Below are 24,549 nucleotides of genomic sequence, written 5' to 3'. Positions count from 1 at the left end.
GGATGCCAGCGAAACTGTCACAGGAAAACCTTGTTATTGATATTATGGGACATTTCAGAAAGAGTTTGACAGTTTCCAAAGTGGTTAGGACGCACGCAGCACCATGCTCTGAGACATTTGTTGCATTTTATTTTCCTCTTTCTTTTCTTGCAACCTCGTTTCCTGTCGAATCCTGTCTTCTTGAAATCAGAAAAATTGCCCTCTTGGAAAAAACTATTAGTTTGTTCAGTCACAGTAGAGAAAAATTACAGCAACTATAAAAAAACCTATAAAAAAATTCTTTGGTTATCCTGTAATTACATAATTTTGTTTTTGCTTAGACAGATTACCGGTAATAGCTGTGCCCAGCTTGTTGGCAAGAGTTTGAGTGCACACCACCCTACCCTCAACCTCTGCGTGACCACTGAATCTCAATTGCTGAGGTCACCTGGTGGGAGATGACCTGCCTCCAAACAAGTAGTGTGACTGTAATCACCTTAAGATAGACTGGTGAAAAAATGGAAACAGAAATTTATAAACACAAACAGATTACAATCTTCTAGCAATCTCCAGTTATATTTCAATATAAAAACAATGTTGCTGAGTGTCTACGTGATAAAGAAACATATAAATTGCATTTCTGCATCGACTACATTACTATTTGTGGAAGATTTTCTGTTTCTGTGAGGCTCTGGAAAGACTCTGAATCTAAGAATCTAATGTGAATTTCTGTGATGTGTAGTCAGCAACAATTGTGTGATTTTTGGTAATTTATCACACTTAATCGCTGTATTATCACACAGACATTACAAAGACCCAGACTGATGCCATGTTAAGTTGCTTTGGCTGACTGTGAGTTGTTGCAGACATGGTTCATCACAAATTTTTTTGCACACGGCCACAGTCATTTTGGTCATGCAGCAGTCTCCGACCACTGTTTTCCCCTCTGTGACTGCAGCCTAACCTGACAAATATACTTCAACCTTATAACACTGGGACATGAAACAATTACCATTATTGAACCTTCTAAGAAAATTTATCTTTATCAAAAAGGAAAGTTTGAAGCCCAGTCCTAAAAGCAGAGTGTCTATCCCCTGAATCCAAACTGGTTCCACAGAAGAGGGGCCCGACAGCTGAAGGCTCTGCCTCACAGTCTACTTTTAGAAACTCTAGGAATCACAAGTAAGCCTGCAGTCTGAGAGAGAAGTGCTCTGTTAAGATAATATGGCATTATGAGGTAAAGATGCATAAAATGACACTATGTTGAAATAATCTTTTACTGTATGTGCTTTAAGTGCCTGAAACTTCTGCAGTGGGTGTGCAGCCGTGCTTTGCAGAGAGACATTTCCTGTCATTTCTCTTGAGCTAAAAAAAAATATATATATATATATATATATAATTTTTTTTTCTCCTTCCATGGTTCCAACATGAAATGTGTCAGAAACACCAAACCATTTTTGTGTTTCAGCTTCCTGCTGTGTATTTTTAGTCTTAGTATATCATTTTGTGCTTTTCGCTGATCAGTCTAAATCAGTCCAAGAACAAACACATAAATGATTCGTTGCTTGTTGGATCTGACAGGGCTACACCATGCTAAGCTTTTAAATACGCACAGTGTATTCATAAAGCACGGATAATGTCATCTGTAGGCGTCCATTTGTGGCGATCTGATGTTTCTTTTTTTGTCCACTCTTCTCTGCCTCTGTCTGTGCATTCGTAAAAAAGCCCCGAACCCCTCGGCGGGCGGACGTGGAGGCCATCATCAGTCATGGGTCGTTAGTTTGATCGTCCTTTCCATAATGGGGTCAGTGTCACCTCGGCCTTTCATAATTCTCTAATTACTCTGTGTCTAGAGGTGGACTCTCATTAGCATGAAGCACAGAGACGAGGGTTCATAGCCCGACTGTATACACTCAGATTACTGACTATTTACTTGACCTGCCACGTTAGTAAGATGCTGCTGCTGTTGTGAAACTCTTTGAGGGCCACTCCACTCCATTTTCTCAAAGTAAGCCTCAGTGTTTCCAACAGAATGATCTTTTTTGAGTACTAGCAGCATTGGGGGAACGTACATTCTCTATTGAGCAACACTGCAGTTCAATGCAGTAGAGCTGGAGTTGAAAAATCAACTTTGAGATTAGACCTGGGTTAGCAAAGACTGAACTTTCAAAGATATAGGGCATTTTTCTTTGCTGAAAATACTTTCTTAAATAAGATGGTTAATATAGCGATGAGCCATCCAACTACAGTTTATGTTTGAGAAACACTTCCTCTGTTTTTCTCAGCATCACACTGATGCTGCTTTGAATTTGTGGTTGGTGTTTTTAGCTGTGGTTCCTCTCTTTGTTTCTCTGCACTCGCGGGTTAATCTCGCTTTCTGCTTCTGGCTTGTAGGTGTCAGGATTAATTAAGTGAAGTCAAATTTCCAGACAGTTGGTATTTAAGCTGATTTATGACACTGATGCATCTTAATGTGCAAGTGGGATAATGTGTGACTCTCCTTGTTGACCCCTGTGAGAACAGAGTGGGTTATTATGGAAAAGGGACATAAATCTGTGGGTACAGTCACAGTGTGGTTACTAACCTGACTATGAGCAAGTCCCTTAAATATAACAGATTAGAAGCAGGTTAGATTTAAGTAAAATTATTACATCTCTTCTCCTCCTCACTATTTAAAGGAACAAGGATGTTAAGGGTTTTAAGCGTCATGAAAATAGGGGACAAACAGAAATATTAAATATCTCATCAATTCCTCAAAGTTTATAGCGAGGTGTTTAAAATTAAGGACTAATATCAAAATGCAAACATGCAACTTTAACTTTTGGCACACTTTACAATATAGATGCTATTAAATGCAAATGGATTAGAGTAAAACTTTAATGTTCCTGCGGGACAGTTTACAGACAGACGTCCAGCTCCAACACATCAAACACGGATCTCCTGCATTATTTGATTATATTATATAAAATGCTGCTACTAAATTGCCAGTCACATAAAAATCATAAATGAATTAGTGGCTAACCTCCAAATATTCTCATTGTTGGCGGGTGGTGTTTTTTAATTAGAGCTGTAAAATGTAGAAAGCAATGAAAAAGAACAGGTAGTTGGTATAACATCTCAATCTTATTCTAAGGGTGCCAAGTGCATGTATGAAAGCTATGGGCATTTACCTTATGAGCCCTTTGGTGTTGGTGTCACATAGCTGCATTAAAAGGCTCCAAAAGGCTCAAACAGGGTCTGTGTTCTCTTTCATCATGTATGTACATCATAACCATTGGGTACATGTCATTTTATGAGGGTCGTCTTCTTCCTCTTTCTGTTGCTCTCATACACTATAGTGGATCATCTGCCTCCATCTCACCTTGTCCCTACCATTGCCCTCTGTCATACCAACCCCCATGTCCTCCTTCATTAGATCCATGAACCTCCCTCGAGGTCTTCCTCTTTTCCTCCTGTCTGGCAGCTCCATCTTCACCATCCTTTGTCCAATATGTCCACTATCCTCCTCTGCACATGTACAAACCACCTCAGACTTACCTCTCTAGCTTTGTCTTCAGACTGATCAATTTGAACTGTCCCTCTAATGCTCTAATTTTCTAGTTATGTCCATTCTGGTCACTTTCAATTAAAACAGTAACATTTTCAGTTCTGCCACACCAGCTGTGATTTCCTGACTGCCAAACTTCTGACCAATCCCATCCTCCAACAGCCTAATGTGGACATATAGATCTGCTAACTCTCCAAGTCTAATAATGCTTTGATTGGAGTATTACAGCAAAGGTTTATGTGAAACCAGCAATTATCATGAGAACGTGTTATATATATATATATATATATATATATATATATATATATATATCGATAGATAGATAGATAGATATAATCTCAAAGAAAAATGGGAGAGGTAAAAGGAGCATGAGACCTAAGCACATTTTAAATGGTATTTATAAGAAGGCTTATTATTGTAGGTTTATCTTGAGGTTAGCATAAGGAAACAAAGGGAGTGTGTGTGTGTGTGCGTGTGCGTGTGTGTGTGTGTGTGTGTGTTCAGCCTGGTGCCCCAGACTAAAAGAATTATCAGACTGTGTCAGGAGACAAACAGGATTATCTGTGTCTGTCTGTCTCTCACAGTCAGTGACTCCATATATCCATGTATGATACTCGGCGGTTGCCATGGCAACCACTCACAGCGCACTTTTCACTTCATGATTAGATTTGTGATGAGTTTCACTGAGTTTAACTGCCGGGATGTATCTGCTGTATTTTGCATTGATTGTATTGATTCCAGGTGCCCGGGTGGATGAGGCGACTAATCTGTGCAAGTTACATTAATCTGAATGAAACCTTGGCTGTCTTAAACCATTAGTTGGACCTGGAGGGTGGGGACCTTTCCATATTTCCTGACATATCTCCCGATTCAGTTGTAGATCTTCATATTAAACATGGTCAAAGGTTTAAATAATTATCCTTGTGAGCTGAAAGCTCAGAGATCATGGCTATCCCTAATATGGTCATCTCAGACACACACAGCTCTGGCTGAAGCTCCACCCTTTTCAAATCTCCTTATGAGGGGCAGCCAGTCAGAAGGGCTTCAGGGAGAAAATTGTTCTATTCTGCTTTTGGTGCTTTTGGGAAATGTTCTTATAATTATCTGATGAATAATGTCACAACAGACCACCTACTCTTTTTGCAGAGAACTCAACACTCCACCCTGTCATCTAATGGAGCTTCCTGTTTCCTGTTTGGATGTCACCTTTGATCATACCAGGCTCTGGTTGCCTAGGTAATGCTCTAACATTAGTTAGCTGTATCCTCTGTCTGTAAGTTCCTACTTTATGTGATGTCCTTTGTCTTCTTCCTAATAAGTCATCAGGATCCTCATTGGTTAGGCACTTCTATCGCTCAACGCAGGTGAGAGGTTTAACTCAGTACTCACCCACTTTGCACCAACACCCCTCGTCATTGCTTGTCATTGGGCCAATGTGGGCGTCCCTTAAGTATGATTTTCTCTTGCTCCAGAAATCCAACATGGTGGTGGCCAAAACACTGTGTACTTATTCACAATGCAGTAGTTGGTAGCTGCATTTTTGACCTGGATTCACTTGGGATCACATCTCGATGCATATTAAAATGACATGCACTGAATTAACAGTCACTAAAAAACTGAAGTTTTCATTAACACTCTGGCTTGAGGCTGATTTTTAAAGCAAGTTTAATTGTGTTACCCTTGGCTCTAGGAAGTTATTTGTTCTGAAAATTATCTGATATTTTCAGACTAAATGTTAAATCTAGGTAATCAGCAAACTAACAAAACAAAAAAGAAAATTGCATTCCTCATAATTTTGTTTTTAACCTGTTATAGTAATTCAAGGGCTTGTTGTTGACTCTTCATTAAGTGCCACTTTTCCTTCCCCTAACATTTCTCTCCTTGACTCCGCCACACTTGACCATGAAACATTTCTGCATATTAAAGTGTAAAAACACTTCCAGGGGCAAACTGCAAGATCTGCTTTTTATTTCTTCGGCTTAAATAATAAGTTGTTTCTGTATCTGTATTTAAGCAGTGAGAGTGAGTACACATGAGTTTGAATTTTGATCAGTGATTTATTACCGAGCAAGAAACCTCTTCTCCTCCAAATTAGCCAACAGAGGAAGACTTGTACAGGACAAACTGCAAAGACCAGCCAGCACTCAGTCAACCAGAAAACAGCCAGTGCTAACAACAATCATTGCTTTCCATCTGCCAAAGGCGCTCTGTGCAGGAAACAAATGAGGTAGCTGCGTGTTGTGACACTACATCACCAAAACATGAGAAAAGGAAAATTCCTCTGGTGGTTTTTTGTCTCCTAGTAGACTCGCTCAGAGTAACACTCCCACCTATACACACTGCAAGCACACAACAACTGATGCTGCACACACTCATGGGTGCACTTCGAGGACATTTATCATGTTCAATTACCTTCAGCTGGGATTTAGAAACAAATCAGTGCCAGGGTTTCAAACCACACACACGCCTCCCGGCGAACCTTAACTTAGAGCTGGACATTTTCCTGGAACGGACGCATCGCACCACTCCACACGCTCTTTCTTTACTCTTTCTGTCTTTGCTGCTCCTTGTCTGGAGGTCCAGCATGTCTCGAAGTCATGAAATTACATTCCTTTCTCTCTAATGGGAAACACATTTTTCAGGTATGAGAAGAAGCTGGAAACAGGGGAAAACTTTGGAAGTGGTTTGCCTTAACAGTGTTGATCCCTGCATCATTAGATAGATCCTCCTGCTCTTCCTCCCAGATGTTCACCTCATCTAGATACACTCAATGAAAGGCTTATGGTACTTTAATAGAAGTGTGGATAGAATTATATGAGCTGTCAATTATGGCTTTCTACTGACAATGTTTGTCAGCACTTCAAGAAGGATTTTATTGGAGGCCTTTCTAACTTTTTATTGTCTTAACATCCACATGGCCGATGGTGAACCACCTAGGTTTACAGCTACAGTAGAGTTATGATTTAACCACATGGCAAATGGTTGGCCTTTCAGAAACTAGAAGATGTTATCTTTCAAATAAAATCATAAACCTTCATTTTGGTGTCACAATTTTTCTGGTAAGCTTTTATATTTGGGTGTGGAAATGCACAAGAATTCTGTAAAACCCTAGATAGACCCTACGTGGGTTTCCAGTGGCCCGCGTGGATGCAAAGAGATTAATGATTTGTCCTCAGAAAGATCTACATGTCAACTCTCTGTCTTTTTCTCTATCTTTCAGCTCTAAAGCAGCAGGACAACATAAATACTGACCTGAATGTCGTCTCCTCTGTACAGCCAGAGGTGCTGATCATTAAGGCCGGCCATAAAAGGATAATTTAAGGGCAAACACACTCAACTGTACGGTTGTTTGGTTTCGTTATTCATCTTTGAAATCACATGGTGGCTGATTCTGATTGGGCAATTAAAGCTTTAACAATGCGCCACAATTAGAGAGCAATATGCACAAGTCCCAATCGTTTAGCTTCATTTAATCCGACAAGCTGGCAACAATAGAGAAAACTCACTCAACGTCTCTATTAGGGAATGCTCTCGAGCTGGTTTCCCTTCCCAGTGCTCTATCTGTAGAAGTCAGGTGGGAACAGAACAATAGCTCTCGTGATTGATGGACCTAAAACCAAAATGGCTGAAAAGGCCGAGGAGAAAAGTGATAATTATGTTTTAATCATGGTCATCTAGGGGGAATTCAGAAGGTGAGGGCCATGTGCTCATGTCCACCCTACCCCTAACTACAGGCCAAGGTTCTTATTATGAATCCAGTATTAGTGAGGACTCTTTGTCTTCTATGTTGGGAACAGATCGTAATTACAACTACAACAGGTATGCTAACTGCTTCTAACGAATTACATAAAAAAGGACAGACTGGAAAAAGTGCAAAGGAAAACACACAGGATGGTTGGTGGATTGTGATTAGAGTTGCATTTCTAAATGTGGCATTTGCAGCTTTTTGTGTTTTACTTTGGACCATCTGGCCATTTCCTTCTGATACAGTGTTCAACACCACATGAGTGCATGGTGTTTATACTCTAAGCACTATACAGCAGACATACTAAGCCTGTAGCAAATGAAGGTTTCGTTCCAGCCTTTACTGACTGATTTTTATCCTTTTAGAGTTATTTAGGATTGAGTCTTGAAAAAAAAACCCAAGTGAGCTCCAAGTGAACCAAAATGTGTTACTGTTAATATATTCAGTCCGCTTATTGGCCAGATGTATCTTTGGTGTCGGAGCAACAAAAGTAAATAAAGAGGAAGGCGCTGTGTAGTGGACTAATGGAGAACACTGAGAATTTAGGTTCATCTGGATATATTTCCACATCCCAGAATACAAAGCTACGTGGCTATGGAATTATTTTTAGCTCAAACCTACAACGTACACCTGGTAGTTGGTTCAGATCAGGGTAGGATCAGATTCACACCAAAAATGGACTTTACTGGAGTTCATTTGGAAGTGCACTAAGACCACCTCCTCCAGAGGGTCTTAGTACTGTTGTTTTAGTCTACACCCAACTGCAAATACTATGTTCACACCTGCACAAACGAACCACAGCAAGGGAGAAAACAAACCCCAGATCGATTTAAAAGGACTAAACACCACAGGTGTGAAAACACCCTTAAAAATAAGAATTTGGTGATGAGTTTGAAATTATTTTTAATTTTCTCTAATCCACACAGGGTCAAAATTACATGTGCAGATGTAAAAGTGCACAAACACACCCACTAATATTTAGTCAAATGTCCCCACCTCAACCAGAAACGTGTGGTAGCCATCAGCAAGCTTCTGGTGTAATTCTAGCTGGATATTGACGACTTATTTGGCAGAATGAGGAGAGTTCATTTAAATTAGTTGGTTTACTTGCACGGACCTGGCTTTTAAGCATAGGCCACAAATTTTAAATAGGGTTGAGGTCGGAGCTTTGGGAAGGCCATTTCAGGAGCGTAATTTTTCCACCTTGGAAAAAGAACAAAATCATTAAAAGCTCTGAATTCCCATGACCTTCATGCCCATCATGGCAAACTTTTAATCATATATATGGTGGAATATTATATTATGCAAACATTTGTGTGGTATGAAAAATGTGTGTAAAAAGTCTTACGTTTAATTTGATGAACACAAACATCCAACTTGTTTTCATATCTAAGTCAGCCTTGACCAACCACAATTCAAAGCTCCTCCAAAACACAGACGGAATGATGGAAATCTGTGTGGCCCACCTGTTAGATTGATCAGAAACAAATACAGAATCCTCCATATTAGTGTTAATTCATTAATCTGAGAAATGCAGCCGTAAGTAGGATCAAGGAAGGGGAGACGAGAGGAAACCAGATGTTGTGGGAGTAGGGTGGGAACACGAGATGAATGAGGTCAGACTGTGGAGCAGGAGCAAAGAAAAGAGAAAACACAAGAGAAGCAAACAAAATCCCTCGAACGCAGCTGCAACCGTGGAAAAGCTCTCACTGTTGTTCCTGCTCGCCACAACTGAATTACCACATGTGGCAAATTGATGATGATTGAATAGGTACAAGCCAGCTGTTACTGAGGGACTTCCGATCAGTTTCACCTTTGGATTGAACTCTTGGTCTGAAATCCATTCCCGGCCTGCACATCAACAATTTAACGCATTTAAACCAATGACTTGAAGTGAGTGCAGGTGAGGACATGAGCGCTCATTTGAAGATGGGAGCATATGTGTGACTCTTGGACGGATTTGCATTTGTGGCTTTAATAGAGCCAGGAGTGACCATATTTAGATAATAATTATTGGTATCTTAAATCTTTGTTAAAGATTATTATTGTAGACACATCTACTACTTTTCATTATATTTTCCTCGCCTACTTCTATTTTATTTCTCTACATTTCAAATTGACTATTAAGTATGAAGTTTGCTTTTTTAATTTTATTTAGCACTTGAGTCTTGCAGGGTCTGTATAATTGAGTTGCAAAGTGTTTTATAATTTATTTTAGGCTTTTCTCCTTAAATTCCATTTTGTATGACTTTTATTGTGTGCTATTTTTTAAAGATATTTTAATAAATGTTCTACAAGTACACTTAATTACTATGAAGGTATCAGCTAATAAATCCAATGCAGTCAGCAAGCTGTCGCCATAGACTCTATGAAACGTCCACACAGAGACAAACACCTCATGATTAATGCTCAGTAACATCCATATAAATATGTGGGAAATCTATAGCTATAGAGTCCCGTTTTTTTTTTTTTTTGTATTTAAATATATTTAATTCTGCTGTAAAATTTTAAAGCTGTAACATTTTAACATGGAACTCTACAGGGACTGACTCATTGATGGAGCCTCAAGTGGACATCAGAGGAACTGCATGTTTTGGCTTTTTAAAAGAAGAAGAAGAAGAAAAAGAAAGCCCATGTAAATAGTTGATCTTACTATTCTTCTAACTAAACCAACCCGTTTTCTAACTCTGACTGGACAATTTCAGTGGGAGTTAAATCAGGTGAAAGGTGAAGTAGAAAAGTCCAGCAAGACCAAAACTCATATTATCATATTTTATCATATATTATCATAGATCACATTTTAACCTGCCTATGCGCATAATTTTATTTTTTTTTGCAGTTACCTTTGCCTCAGTTACCATCAATATGACCTGACTAAAGTGATTTTCAGCTCTGGACTGTGAAATATTTTTTGTAGCAGAGAAAATTTTAAAAAAAACAAAACTAATCTGGCAGAAATGTTGGTCGGGTACACATCCTACCAGATGGCTGCAGTGATAAGACTTTTTAAGGTTTCTCTTTTCAAAAGAAAAAAAAAGCCAAACATGAGACAGGCCATATTGTAACATCTGGGAACCCGTGTTGAAACAATGCCCCCCTCCCGTCCGTCCTCCCTCGCGTCCCCCTGTGGACCATTAGGAGACTGATGAGTGAATAGTAAGCTGGACCAACTCAGCATGTCTGCTTCTACTGCTCACTCTTTAATCATTCCTTATCTCCGCTGACATTACCACATCTCAGCCCCTCTCTCTCTCTTCCTGCCTCTCTCACATTCGTCTAACACCCCCTTCCCTCCTCCGCCTCCTCCTGCTTGCTGTTCATGGGTGGTGCTCTGTTTTGTTTTCAGGCACAGGACAACACAATTCGGTGCCATCGTTTGTTGTGTCTGGAAATGGAGTGAAATGCCAAGGAGTGATAAATGCTAGCTGCGGATAGGTTGGATCTGAGTTATTAGGCCTGAGCCAAAATCATCATCTCATGAATCAGACGTTGCTCTTTAATGACACAACGGAAAATATTTGCTTTCTTAGGCTTCAGTCTCATGTTCAGGCCTTAAAAAAAATCACAAAAATAACCATAAATAGTTTCTTTTACTTTATAAGTGAGAGACGTGGTACTCAAAAAATCTTGAACTGTAATCTGACTCTAACCCAGGCAAATAATTCCTTGTACAGTGGAATGCTGGAAGGTCATGCTGGAAGACTCATCCACGACCCATATTCAGTTTTCTGGCTGAGGGAAGAAGAGTTCTCGTCCAAGATTTTACACTGGATGGCCCCGTCCATTAGGCCTTCATTGCGAGAGTCCAGTCTTCATAAGACTGGACTCTCACACATATCACATCACCACATGCACCACCACACATTTCCTATAATTTATAATCTTTATAATCTCTTTCTGCTATTTGCACATTTTTTTACTGTAAATTTCGAAGTTAATTTGTAGATTTTGTAGTAACCTGTAAATTGTAAATACTGTAAAACTTTTTTCTGTCATTTAATGGTCGGGCATTGCACAGCATTTCACCCCCATGTCATACTGTGTGTATGGTTGTGTGTGTGTGACAAATACAATTTGAATTTGAATTTGAAGTTGTCCTGTACTGTTAACAGAAAAACAGCTTCAAAGAAAAATGTTTCCACCTCCGTGTTTCACCGTGGGGGGATAGTGAACTTTGGGTCATGCTCAGCATTTGTCTTGCAAAAACACGGCGACTTGTGTTGATGCTAAAGAGCTTGTTTTGATTTCATCTGACCATAGCACTTTCGCCCAAGGCTTCTGTGAATCATTTAGACTTTCACTACCAAACTCAAGATGGGCCTGTAAATGTGCCTTGTTGACCAGATTTCAATCCAATACTTGTCCACTACATCTTTTCCACCAACAGCTGTCATTTTCTCATCAAAGTTCTTGCTGATGGTCTTGTAGCCTATTCCAGACTTCTGGAGGTCTGTTTTTGTCCCTGATTTCCTTTAAAAGCTTGTTGGTCTTGCCCATGGTGCTGAAGAGTGGCAAATGTAAGACACTGATTCTGTAGACATGTGTCCTTTATACACATAACAACTGAAGATCAGAAGTATTTGTACATGATTGTTTGAGTGATTGCAATCTGTGGGAGCCTAAATTCTGGCAGGGTCCTAGGAGATCAAATACTTATTTCACTCGATGATATGTAATTACATTTATACATTTTTAGTAATGTGGGTTTTTTGTGTCTTTTTTTTAGTTGATATTCTTGTCTCTCCCTTAAAATGAAACTACTACTAAAAAAAAGAAAAGAAAAGAAAGAAAGGACCGATTCTGGTCCTTGGTGCAACCTTCACTTCATCCTCTGCCTGAAAGGATCTATTTTATCCCTTTCCCCTTTTAGGCCTCAGCGTCTTCTGATTGGCTTCCTGTTGTTGGAGACTTTGACAATGGGTGGGTGGAGCTTCTGAGCCTGAGATCACCATATTAGGCGATCCCCTCCTCTACATGACCTCATAAAGATCCAAGAGTAGAAAAAACAGAGCATCTGGGACAGCAAGAGCCTCATGGGGCTTATTTGTATGTACACTAACCTCATCATATGAAACTCTGCACATGTTTAATTTGAACCTACATCAGTGGAACAGGAAATACATGACAAGGAATAAGAAAAAGCAGAATAGATCCAGACAATAGATCAAGACAAATGACTGCTGCCTGGGTGAAATTTTAAGATATTTCAGGGTGGTATAATTCATCCTGAGATTAAAATGAATCAAATCAATTTATGTTTTGTGGATGATAATAACCATACAGAGCTCGTGACCACACAATATTTTCTCACAAATGTTTGCAGGAGGCGTCTTCTTCTGGCTTATTTTCTCAAAAAATATCTCACAGCTTATTGTAGAATAAATGGAATTTCATACTGGATTATCTGTTGTTCTGTACTTTTCCATTAGCGTTAAACCTTCACGTCTTTCTTGGTGAAGTTCATTAATTCATATCTCTCCATTGTCAAGCTTCATCTCCAATTACAATATGCCAGGGGAGCTTTTGATGCAGGCATCCCTTGAAGAAACTGTCAATATCAATATAACCATAATCCTCTTGAATTCCAATATTTTCATTACAGCACAGCATCCATGCCACACTGGTTTATGTAAAGTTTTTTTTTCCCGTTTATTTCCATGCTTTACTTTTGTCTCTCATTGTCTTTGAACAAGTTTCGTGGAATCAGTCCCTCCTCTTTTTCGCTTACTGTTAGTGTCTCTTCCCCTCAGGAGGGATGTCATGAGTTTAATTGCCGCCAGGTGACGAGGAGCTTGGAAAAACAGAATTAACCTTGTCAGCCCAGAGCCATCCCTCTTCCTCTCCTCTATCCGATGCATCAATTAAAGTTAAGCCACCGTGGCCCCCTGGTTTCAGCAGGCTCACAGTCAGGTACACAAAGAAAGGTGGAGAGGTACAGTACAGAGGAGGAGGAGAAGAGGGATTTACAGGGGAATGGACAGGGTGGATGAGAGAAACGAGACAATGAGCCAAGGAATGATAGACAGTTAGACTTGGCAGATAGACTGGCGAAGGGATAAAGGGGGATTCGGCTCTAGCAGGATTAGAAAGGAAGGATGATGGCACAAAGGCAGAGAGTAAGAGGGTCAAAAATGTGAGAGAGATGGAAAGAGATATGCATGTCGGTGAGAATCGGGGTAGAAGGCAGGGATCTGGAGGAAGAAAGGGAGAACAGGACAAAGATGAGGATGAACAGAGATCATTCATATTGTGAGTGAAATGTACCGAGGCCACAGGAGGGTTTTCAACCACCTGTTTGAAGACCGAAATCAGAAAAGACTAGAAATTCAAAAAAATGAATTGTATTGGATTTGTGGTATTTCAGTGTACTTGGGGGGAAAAGACACAGCGCATCACATCAAATTAAACAGAATCTTGGTATTAAGTGAACCTGGAGCTTATGAGATACCTGGGCTGTGGGACGGTTGACTTTTGAATTAAGGAGCTAGCAAGCTAAATGATTGCAGTTTGCAAGATATGTAGCTAATTTGCTACCTGTTATGTTAACCCAGCAACATTTAATAAAGCTGAACAGGTGGCCTTAGATCTCACTGTACAGAATCTGGCTGCAGAGCATAGGCCTAAAAAAAGTGCAACATTTTTTGCACACTTTAGGCTTCACAAGTTTTTCTTACAGTCAAGCGGACTTTACCCATAAAATGGCAAAATTCTGCTAATGCATGCTGATTGGTCAGGATTTATAATAGGACACCCATTTCCAAGCATTAGTGAGATGTTAGAGGCGTAGTGATTTCCTGAACTGTTTCCACTGTATCACAAATATTTTGGGCCATGCTGGACCTTCTCTTGAATCAGGAAGTCCAGAGAACAGCAGTCCTCCAGTAGTTATAAGGTCTTTGATGGTAAGTTCTGTATTTTCACTGAATAAATTACAAATGGACATAGTACAAAGACAACATGTTAGATTTTTTTTTGAAGACAGCACAAGAGGAAAAATAGACTGCAAATGTTGGGTACTAATTATAACATTATAACATAGTCTTCACAATGGCACTTACTGGTTTTCAAGGTTCTTACTTAGAGCACGAGCGAGAGACAGATCTGATTGAAAAATCAAAAGACACTGCAAGCTCAAAAAAGAAGCAATTTTTCAGTTAAAAGCCAGCTCATGTCGAAACCCTACCCTAATAATCCTCTACTTTAACCATAAAGGACTGTTATTTACGAAATGAACATCACATTTTATTAGACGAGACTTTAAATTGGTAATTGAGACCATAAAATCATCAGGAAAGTGTTCACTGAGGTCACAGATCAGAAATTAAAAAAGACAAACAGTCAAAGTTTGAACAGTTAATATGCTGTCTTTTTACTGTTTTCAATTAAGAAAAAATAGACTCTAAATTATTTGAAAATTTTTGGTGACCTTTCCACATCATCCCAACTTTATTGGAAACATGATTGTGCAATCAGCATGCTTTAATGGATCTGAACCATTTAACGGATGGCATTTTGACATCCTACAAGTATTTAATGCAATATTCATTTTTGGCAGCATCAGCTTGAGCATACTGGTTATTGTGCGTGTTGTCTCATTGTCATACAGAAGGAAACAGAGGCGCTGTTCATGGTATTAGGAACACCTGTGCTGCGACAAGTGTCTTCTGTGAAAACGATGTTATGGAGGAGCAACAAGGATGAATTTCTGTAATTCTTCACCTTCCTCATTCACAGTGCGAGTGCAGCGGTTTGTCTTGGAAGGCACAATGCTGTTTGTGTTGGCTTCACCTGTCCTCACAGTACTGTCTTTGTGTGATCCTCGAGACCTGTGACGCCAGACCTGTGCAGCCTGACAGCGCGATAATGGAGCACACACACACACACACACACTGAAACACACTTTTACGCACTCGTACACAAAGGAGCTCAGAGCTTTTAGTGCCTCTCGGTTACAACCCTCTCACCATCTCCAGTGGCATTCTTATCACCTGCCCCTTTCTCTCACACACACACACACACACACACACACACACACACACACACACACACACACACACACACACACACACACACACACACACTCGGTGGGTCTTCACTCTACAGGTGTGCATTTGGGTGCAGGTCACATTTCATTTCAGATGTTCGCTGTCAGATACTTTCCCCCATAATTATACTAATGCAGGTGGCCAGCTAAACAGTCACAATATTATCGTAAAAGAAGACATATTTGTTTGAATGGAGCTTAATGAACTTCGGGAGCCTTTTACTTGGGATTTAAAACATTTTACAGCTTTTAACAGTTACAGCGTGGGTCAGTTGGTCCATGGCTTTGATGGTACCTGCATTGCTATTCCATTTACCTCACATGTCCCTGTGTCAGCCGCTTTTATATTGTTAATCAAACTTCTGTTCAAAGGATACATTTGCTGCTTTTTACCAAAACATACATTTCCCACAATGCTGCATACACACATTTAGACACATAAGCTGCCTGCAACACAACATTAAATATGGACATATCTACAGACTTTGTTGACTAAGCTTTTTAAGATTCTCTACTATGACGTATTAGCGCCACAACTACCATAATGTCCATATTTCAACTTTTCTTGAAATAGTATTTCAACCTTTTTCTAAAAAATGATCAATAATAATTTTTTTTCTCAATGTGGCTATGAAATACGGAGGGCCAAAAGAGCCACGCGCATCAAAATAAAGAATTTATTACTTCAATAATGAATTGTACAATAAAATATACATTAGTGAATTATTAATTATTAATTTTTAGTTCTTTTATATATTTATACATCACTAAAGTAATTTTATTTTACTTTTAAGTTGTATTTTAAAAAAAAGATTATGAAAATCCATTTTTTAATTTTGAATTTGAAAATGTTTTCAAATGAGGTTTCACTGAGAGTTTAATTCTTCAGTCTTCAATTTAAAGTATTTATAAATTTTTAGGAATGTTGATTTATTTGAAGTGTTTTTATTTTAGTTTAAATAATAAATTACTTTAGTAATGTTTCAATAAATAACAGAATTAAAAAATGCATTCTTAAATAAATTAAATAAATACATTTACTAATGCATATTTTATTCACAGCTCATTGTTGAAGCTCAAAATTCTTTATTTTGATGTGTGTGGCTCTTCTGGTCCTCCATACTAATACTCCTTTGCAGCTTCTCTAAGAAGTGCAAAATAAGCTAGTTTAGAAATTTTCCAAAATACCATGATGAGGTCATTCAGAGGTCAGCTCCCCTTCATATTCATTTTATTAATTCCTCTCTAAGTATTTTGTATTTTTAGTACTAATAATAAACTAATAAAAGGCTGTATCTTAACGGCAGTCATGGTATGTAAAAGCCATCATGGTGTCACGCATCGGTTTGAAGTTAGCATTTTGAAGTTTTATATTTTGGAGTCAAAAGTGACAATGCTTGATGAAGGGGTGAAAAAAAAATACAAGAAAGCTTGGTCAGCAAGTTTAAACGCAGAACATTCAAATAAAATCTTAGAATTTCACTCTCCAAAACTAGAGCATAGACTTCTTGGATAGTCTTTCGGTACATTTAAAGACACAGCAGCCATATTATTGATTAGTTAATTATAATATGGTGAAGCTGCCTATGTTCCCATCCACCTGTTTGTCAGAGAAGTCTTTATGAAATAAAATATCTGGAAGAAAAAAGATGTAAGGTCATTCATCTCAAATTAGCAAATTTTTTAAACATTTTTGGGTTTTTGTTTCTTTTGCACATTTAATCTGAATCATTTGAATACGAATATCTGAAAAACCATTAGAGATAAAAGCCTAAAATTTTCATTGCCCTTTCTTACCAGTAACATGAATGATGATTTGTAATTGGAAATAGAATGACCCTATATAGACCGAAACTTGTTTTTGTATTTGGTGTTAACGTATTTATTTCTGCTGCTTTTAACACTTCTGCACTGCCTTAGAATTCTACTTGCTGCTAATCAGCAAATGTTTGCTAATCTTTGAATATATTAGTAAACTAAGATTGTGACCATGGTAAGGAATGAGTGCAATATGTGCTATTTAGCTAAGTGTGAAAACAGAACCACACAGAGCTGCTGGTGCACTGCTTATGAGTCAAAGTAAGTCAAACTAATGAAGGATGGTTTCTGGTATTGAACCCGTGAATGTGGTGAAGTCTGGAAGGATTAGAGTCCTGCGTGACGTGACCTGCTTCTTCTGTTTTTCATTGTCTAGTAAACGTCAGCTTCTGCATGAACTCTGCTTCCTCATCTCATGGAGTTTGTAGATGTTGAAACCGGTGCAAAGAAAACTGTGAAAGGTAAACTTAGGATGTATTTCCAAAATAAATTTTGTTGATAATTCTTGTGAATTGTTTCTGCATGAGGAAAATCTGGTTCCCTAACAAAGCTGAATGAATGGTTTCGCTGTACCAAATCATGCACATCTGGTCTGCTAGCCACATTCTCTTTCGGAAGTATTACGGTTATAAATAAAAATAAATTCCCAACAGACATCTGCTGAGTTATGAAATGTCACAGTTTGTGTTTCTAATATGTATTTGACTTTTTAATTTGCATGGTTAAAATAACAGTATGAGAAAGAAAACTAAATACGGCAGGAAGAAGCAAAGGTCACCATATCATGTCAGCTCAACCGTCCAGTGTACATTAATTAGCTTAATGTGCTTACAAGTGCATACATTAGACCAATTAGCTCGTTAAAATATGCGAATGGGGACGAGTGATGAAGCGTTTAGTGACACGCAGCCATATGTGCTCGCAGCAACCGCAGCAGACGACTCTCACAGCAGGGGGGCGGCTAGGTGCGTCAGTTCAGACGAGAGCTAATTAAATAAAGAAGCTAGTGTGGCTGTTATCTTATCATCACGTCTCTCCCAATTACCCGATCTTCTCCTTCCTGTCCCTCCTCCCTGCCTGTCCCTTTTTCCGTTATGACTTAATTTGTCCAATTCTCCCTCGAGTCGCTCTCTAACTATGGGAAAATATTTGAGCAATAATGGCGCCTGCTTCCTTGATGTTTTGTGTAGTTGTCAGCTCGTGCACCGAGGGGCTCTGAGGCCATGATTTAGTCAATGCAACCTCCCCCCTGCTGCCCTCCCTGTGCTGCCCGCTCACCCTCACTCTGTAGCACTTAACTAACTTTCACAGGCTGATAAAAAATAATTGCTGCCCCAAGGGTGGGGGGCTCCAAATACATTAGCACCACAAAGAGAGGAGCTGGGATCGCATTACAGAGAGCACTGACACTATATTGTGCAGCCTGGAGAGAGGAAAGAAATATCGGGTCAGACACCAGTGCGACGGGCGTGCCCGAGTGCACGCGCTCAAATCGCGTGAACGGCGCCACAAGATAGAGTCAGTACAGAGTCAGAGAAAAAGGAATGCACTCAGTGGTGTTTTTTTTTTTTTTTTTTCTTATTCGCCTGTTCTTGTATTTCTGTCTGTGTGTCAAAGGACCTCATCTGCCACCATGCTCCATTGCAGACCAATAAGACGGGGGTGCAGGAAGGTGAGGGGGTTTTGTGGTGGGGACGGAGTCAGGAGAGCGTGACTCGGCTGCAGGAAAGCTCTGCTTGTGAAAGAGGAGATGGAGGAGCTTGCTGAAAGGCCTTTAGCTGCTGATCCCATCCTGTTGTGTGTGTGTGTGTATATATATGTGTGTGCGTGTGGTGGTCTATCCAGCAGCTGCACCCTCTCCAGACACCTGTAGGACTTAACATGCCTGCTTGTCCTTCCTAAAGCACGTTCCACTGCTCTTAACCTCTTAACATCCACAAGGTCACCAGTGAACCATACAGTTTGCTTTTGATTAAGTCACATGGTAAAAAGGTAAATACTCATAACGTAAAGATGTTACTTGTAAGATGTGGTCTTTTCTTGCATTTTGGCTTTATAGCTGATAATCAAAGTAGAAAAATTTCAAAATAAAGTGGTAGACGTGATCCTGTGATCTTCGTTTTCTGACTACAGCATGTTGACACTCCTCCCTGTCCTCTGCCAGGACATACAGTTCTTGAACCTTTGTCTTTATCAGCTCCTTCATTGTCCTTATGTAGGTAATGTGCGGTTTACTGTATTTCTGTTATGCCCTTGGGTTGTACTGTACAGTGCATGCTGATGGATTATGTTGTCTGGGGGTTTTCGAAGCCAGTGGCCAAAAGTTCAGACTCTGTTTGACTCCTTTCAACTCTTTTCAAAAGCACCTCTTTGTTTACTTGATATGCTCTCGTGATACTCAGCATGATACAGTGACAGTTATTGGCAAGCTAGTTCTGCTGGTTCTTAATTCGTTGATACAAATTCAAACCTTCTGCACTGTACAGGAAAATTGTTATGTGTGAAAGTGTCATAACTTCAGCTGGGTGGAGATGTATTTGGATTGCCATACTGATTTTAGCTTCTAACAGTAAGTCCAGGCAAAGCTAGTGTTGTGAAAAATTCAATGCAATTTACAAGTACAGTTTTTCCCTTCAAATATACACTTTTTTTCCCATGTTTTAACTGACGCCTGGTAGGACACAATGCTGTAGGTTACATTTAGGGTACATTACCAGAACGTGGCAGTAAGTTGCTTGGCAACCACTATTAGCACTAAGGTCCAAGGAATGGTGGTACGCTAACCCTACCCTAATCCTGTTTTTGAAGAAAAAGGCAGGAAATTAAACTAGCAGAGGACACCACAGAAAGAAAAACCCTATTTTATTATAATTTTTCACTATGTTGGGACCATAATGTGAAATCTAAACATACGTTTTATTCAAGCAAACCTAAAACTAGTGATTAAAGTTTGAAAATCATGGGGAAAAAATGCCTACTGAGTCAGTACATGAAGGAAGATGTGTTTTTTTTTCTTTTTCTCGCAAACTTATATAGAGCTTTACATTTATAGCTCCAACAGTATCAATCAATCAGTCAGTCATTACATCTGATCTCAAATAGCTATGTGTATAAAGCACACCAGTTCAAAAAATCAATTTAATGGATTCCAGCCTCTCCACCACCATGGGCAAAGCCAACGAGCTGTGACAGGACATCAGGACAAAATTGCAGAGGTGCACAAGGCTGAAATGGGCTACAAGACCATCAGCAAGAAGCTTGTTGAGAAGATGACAAAGGTTGGTGTGATTATTCAGAAATGGAAGAAATATATGACCATCAGTCGCCCTTGGTCTGGAGTTCCCTGCAAGATTTTGCCTCATTGGGTGAGGATGATTACGAGAAAGGTAGTGGATCAGCCTAGAACTACGCTAGAGGTGCTTCTTACAGATATGAAGGCAGTTGGGATCACAGTCTCGACAGGATGATTTCACAACCTTGAGGGGACAATGGATGGAGCCCTGTACCATAAAGTCTTGGACGAGAACCTCCTTCCCTTAGCCAGATAACTGAAGATGGGTTGTGGGTCAGTCTTCAGGCATGACAATGATGCAAAACATGCTTCCAAGACAACAAAGGAGTTGCTAAAGAAGAAGCATATTAAGGTCATGGAGTGGCCTAACAAGTCTCCAGACGTCAGTCCCTGAAGCTTTGAGTTGCCAAGCTGCATCCAAGAACTCTAAAGGACTTGAAGACTTTCTGTAAAGACTTGGGGATCAAATATTTACTATAATCATTGACATGCAAATCAATGTAATATGTTTCTTTCTGGATTTTCTTCAATGGTTTTCTGCTTCTCTTTATTAAAATAAAACTGTCATAAAAATTAGTTCTTTGTAAATGAGCAAACTTATAAATTCAGCAGGGATTCAAATAATTATTTCCCCCACTGTTGGCTGTAGCCTTGTGTGTGAAGATCAATGTTTCATCATAGCTGAAATCTCAACAGACACTCTTTTTAATGGGAAAAGGGGAAAGCAGTAGTGTGCATCACTGTGAAGCTCCCTCCACTGTTAAGCGGTTATTACCAGCCTCGTAGAACAGCCGGAGCCTTGACTATCGCCTCTGAGAAACATCTGCTGATCGCTGCTGGCGAGGAAAAAGTGTGATGCTCAGTGGACTGAAAGGCCCTCAGAGAGATGAGAGAATCAAATAGTTTAGCCTCGGAGATTTTTTTTTAGTGACACTAACTTTCTTTTAATCTTTTTAAACTTAATGTCTTCATATAAAAGTTGGAGTATGCTGACAGATCACGTAAAATGCTTCACTGGGAAGTCCTTGGTGTCTCTTGATCTCTTTCACAACGCTTCAAACTTTTGGTGAAATGTCGAAAGTAAATCCACCCCTCCTACTTTTACAGATTTAATTAAATCTTGAGTGTTAGTGCACTTCTGAAGTGCAGAGCTCAACAGGTACAATCACTGAACCTTAACAATAGACCTTCAACAAATTCATTTGTTTGTATCACAAGTAAAAACTCAGAATAAAAAGTCAGATATCACCTTTTTGGCCTCCAAATGAGAATTTGAGTCACTGCATAAAAAGAAAAAAGAGGGAAACCAGCAATAAAGTGAAATTAAACTTCCATTTAGTTTCACCCGCACCGCTTTTAGCCAGATGACTGTGCTTTTCTCTTAAGATGAGCTGCAATTTTATAAAGTAGAGGGCCTGGGGTTGGCTTTCTAAAAACGGACCTCAAGGTTGCAGCTGGCAGTAACAATGGCCCAGTCCTGCTCGCGTACCTTTTATCTTGGCTGTACCAGCATTGTGCTTTTCCTGGTGAAAGTGCAATTAGGTACAAGGTGAAATGGGAAAGTAGCTCTGCATGATGACCCACTGCATCCAATTCATTAATTTTTAGAGGTTTTTTACCCCCCCCCCCCCCCCCAAAAAAAAACATGTCATTTATGTCCATTTAGACATCCAGCTGGCATTTACTAAGAACAGATGAAAAAATCGAATTGTGACTCTTTCTTTGATCTCTCTGTCATGAACAATGCAACACTGCATGCAACAATGCATCCTCACGGCAGCTTTGGAAACACTCGTAGAGCTAACAGTTTGAAGGAGACGTTTGGCTTACAGACTACAGGTTGAACCACATGCATTACAATACTTTTGCTCTGGTTTCTGTTTGGATCTAAGTGAAGCTTGTGGTTTTATTTAATATAAAGTCTTTACTACATCACTGAAAGTCACATTTTCTGGGTTGCCTGAGTCTCATATTTAAAGATACTTCTGGGGAGGCTGCATAAAATGGATAAAAACAATTAAGGATCCATAATTGACCTATAGACGACTAAAAATACAAGCTCTGAAGCTGGCATGAACATTTTCTTACAACATAAAGTGCTGGTACTAATGGTACCCATTAAGGGAACTGCAGTTTTGATAGTTTGTGCACAGCTCCTGCTTGCACACTGTGTGGGAATGATAACACATACAATGTCCTGCACCATTATGTTGGTCTGTTGTTTGTACTTCATGTCATTTATGTACACAGCAGCAGAACTAGCATGTATACTGTATACATAAGTAATGACGACAAAGCCGATTTGGTGTCAGATACAGATTGTGTAGCTACATAACAGGTAGTGGGCTAATTGCACCTGTGCTGGATGTTGCTGTGGAAAATACATCTTTGCTTTTTGCTATTACAGGATTTACTCTTGGATGAAATCAACTTGGGGGTTGCCCTTGGGTCCACATGTTTGACTTAGCATAGATTTTACACTGGATGCCCATCCTTACACAACCCTCCCATTTTTCAGGACTTGGGACTGACACAAGGACTACAGCAGCTTGTGAGCCCACTGAAGCTTTTGTCTCTTAATGAAATGGAATTGAGGATCATGTTACGCACCAGCACTACTGTGGGCTTCATTAAATAAAGTAGCCCTAGTCCCCCACACCCAACAAAATAAAGCCAAACATTAGTATCACTATCATACTGCTAAAGTCAGGTTTTAATGTTTGAAATCTAAGAAGCAGACCTGTACGATGCTGAGGGCTGCAGCAGAGGGCTGTTTTCACTCTGAATGAATCACTCCTGCTTTGCTAATGAAAATAACAGCTCTTCATCTCCACCTTAGGCCACTTATCTCGTTTCTGAAAACTGAGGTGAATTAAGGAGTGTGAATATGAAGAAACACTTGAATGTCTGTCCAGGCCCATTAGAAACATTCAGCACCCACTTTGCCCTGAATTTGATGTAGCTCGTTTATTAATTTTCAGAGAAATATATTCATTTTAAACCTTTTCTTTTCCCTTTTTATCATCCTGCACACTATTTTTAGCTTCTCTCCTTTGTACTAATCCTTAATGGCCTCTTAGATTTGTCCACGGAGCAGTCCTGGCTGTAATTGTTTGCTGTGTTCAGACTGTATTAACTCCGGACTGTGTTGTTTTCTTCCGTCCCGAACATCTCACCCGAATACACCGTTGAACCCAAGCAAGTGCTAATTTAGCTGATTAATCACCTCTGAGCCAATGCTGACATCACCAGCTCGCTTTCTCCTGGCCGGGTGGAGACAGGAAGGGGTGGGCGGGGGGGGGGAGGGAAAGGGGAGCGTATCTCTTCTCCTTCCCTGGTTTATTTATAGTGGGGGTGACTGGGGAAGTGGGATGGATCCGGGGGGAGTTGGGCAGGTTAACATCACACTAACTGAACAGGTCAGGTCTGCCCCCAACCTCCCCTCATCCAGTCATTAGTCTGTTCCCTATTGGTCCACAATCCCCACCTCTCCTTTCTTTACTCGTCACAGGTTTTCACTCACTGCAGGCGCTGAATTTAAATTGCTGTGCACAAAGTAAGAAAAATCTACAGCTTTGAAGTGGGAGAACCTTTCACCGTGAACACAATCACAGGACCCCTCTCATCGATCTCCTCTGCAAAAGATGTTAAGGTTTTATCTGTTCTCTTAAAAGCAGGTTGCTGGATGCAATGTGGCCCCCTAATGTAAAGTAATATCTCCTGAAGCCCTTTTTGGAATACAGTTTTATTATAAACAAAGGAAACTCTTTCCCACAAACAAGCCCTGCTCACAGTCTGCCTGGGTTATTGTCTCAGTTTAATTCTGCAACTAGGCTTCACAAATTCTCTCCCAATTTTAAGCTTTCATTTGGTAGCCCATCTCTCAGCTTGACTCCTGATCCAGTCTGCAGCCCTGAAGGCTCCCTATGAAGAAATCCTTAAAAACATATTGATGTAATCTCTTAAAACAGCTGCTCATTGTAGATACTAGAAAAGATAATTCAAATAAGAATGATTTGCATTTGTGGGACTATTTCAGTGGTGCATAAAGACAAATTTAATGAGTTTTTTTCTGGTTGCAGGATCGTGTAGAGGCGGTTCGTGTAAGGGCAGACTGAAAAATT

At 39.7% G+C, this 24,549-nt stretch overlaps 1 protein-coding gene across 4 annotated transcripts in view; it reads left to right on the top strand.

Annotated features, from left to right (window-relative positions):
• LOC113008271 (uncharacterized) overlaps positions 1-9,834 on the top strand; it is a 58,828-nt gene extending 48,994 nt beyond the window's left edge. For 2 of the 4 annotated variants that reach the window (XM_026145573.1, XM_026145575.1), the window contains 4 exons: positions 4,673-4,762; positions 4,846-4,890; positions 5,622-5,753; positions 6,169-6,439. In XM_026145573.1, the coding sequence (XP_026001358.1) occupies positions 4,673-4,762; positions 4,846-4,890; positions 5,622-5,753; positions 6,169-6,220 (319 nt within the window). In that variant the 3' untranslated portion in view covers positions 6,221-6,439. Of the gene's footprint in view, positions 1-4,672; positions 4,763-4,845; positions 4,891-4,998; positions 5,244-5,621; positions 5,754-6,168; positions 6,440-9,813 lie in introns of those variants that run through there. The other 2 variants (XM_026145574.1, XM_026145576.1) reach the window with 2 other exon arrangements.
• Positions 9,835-24,549: the final 14,715 nt, after the last annotated feature.

This window comes from Astatotilapia calliptera, chromosome 16, assembly GCF_900246225.1.
Source record: "Astatotilapia calliptera chromosome 16, fAstCal1.2, whole genome shotgun sequence".
Classification (NCBI taxonomy): Eukaryota; Metazoa; Chordata; class Actinopteri; order Cichliformes; family Cichlidae; genus Astatotilapia; species Astatotilapia calliptera.
This window is presented reverse-complemented; position numbering and strand designations above follow the sequence as displayed.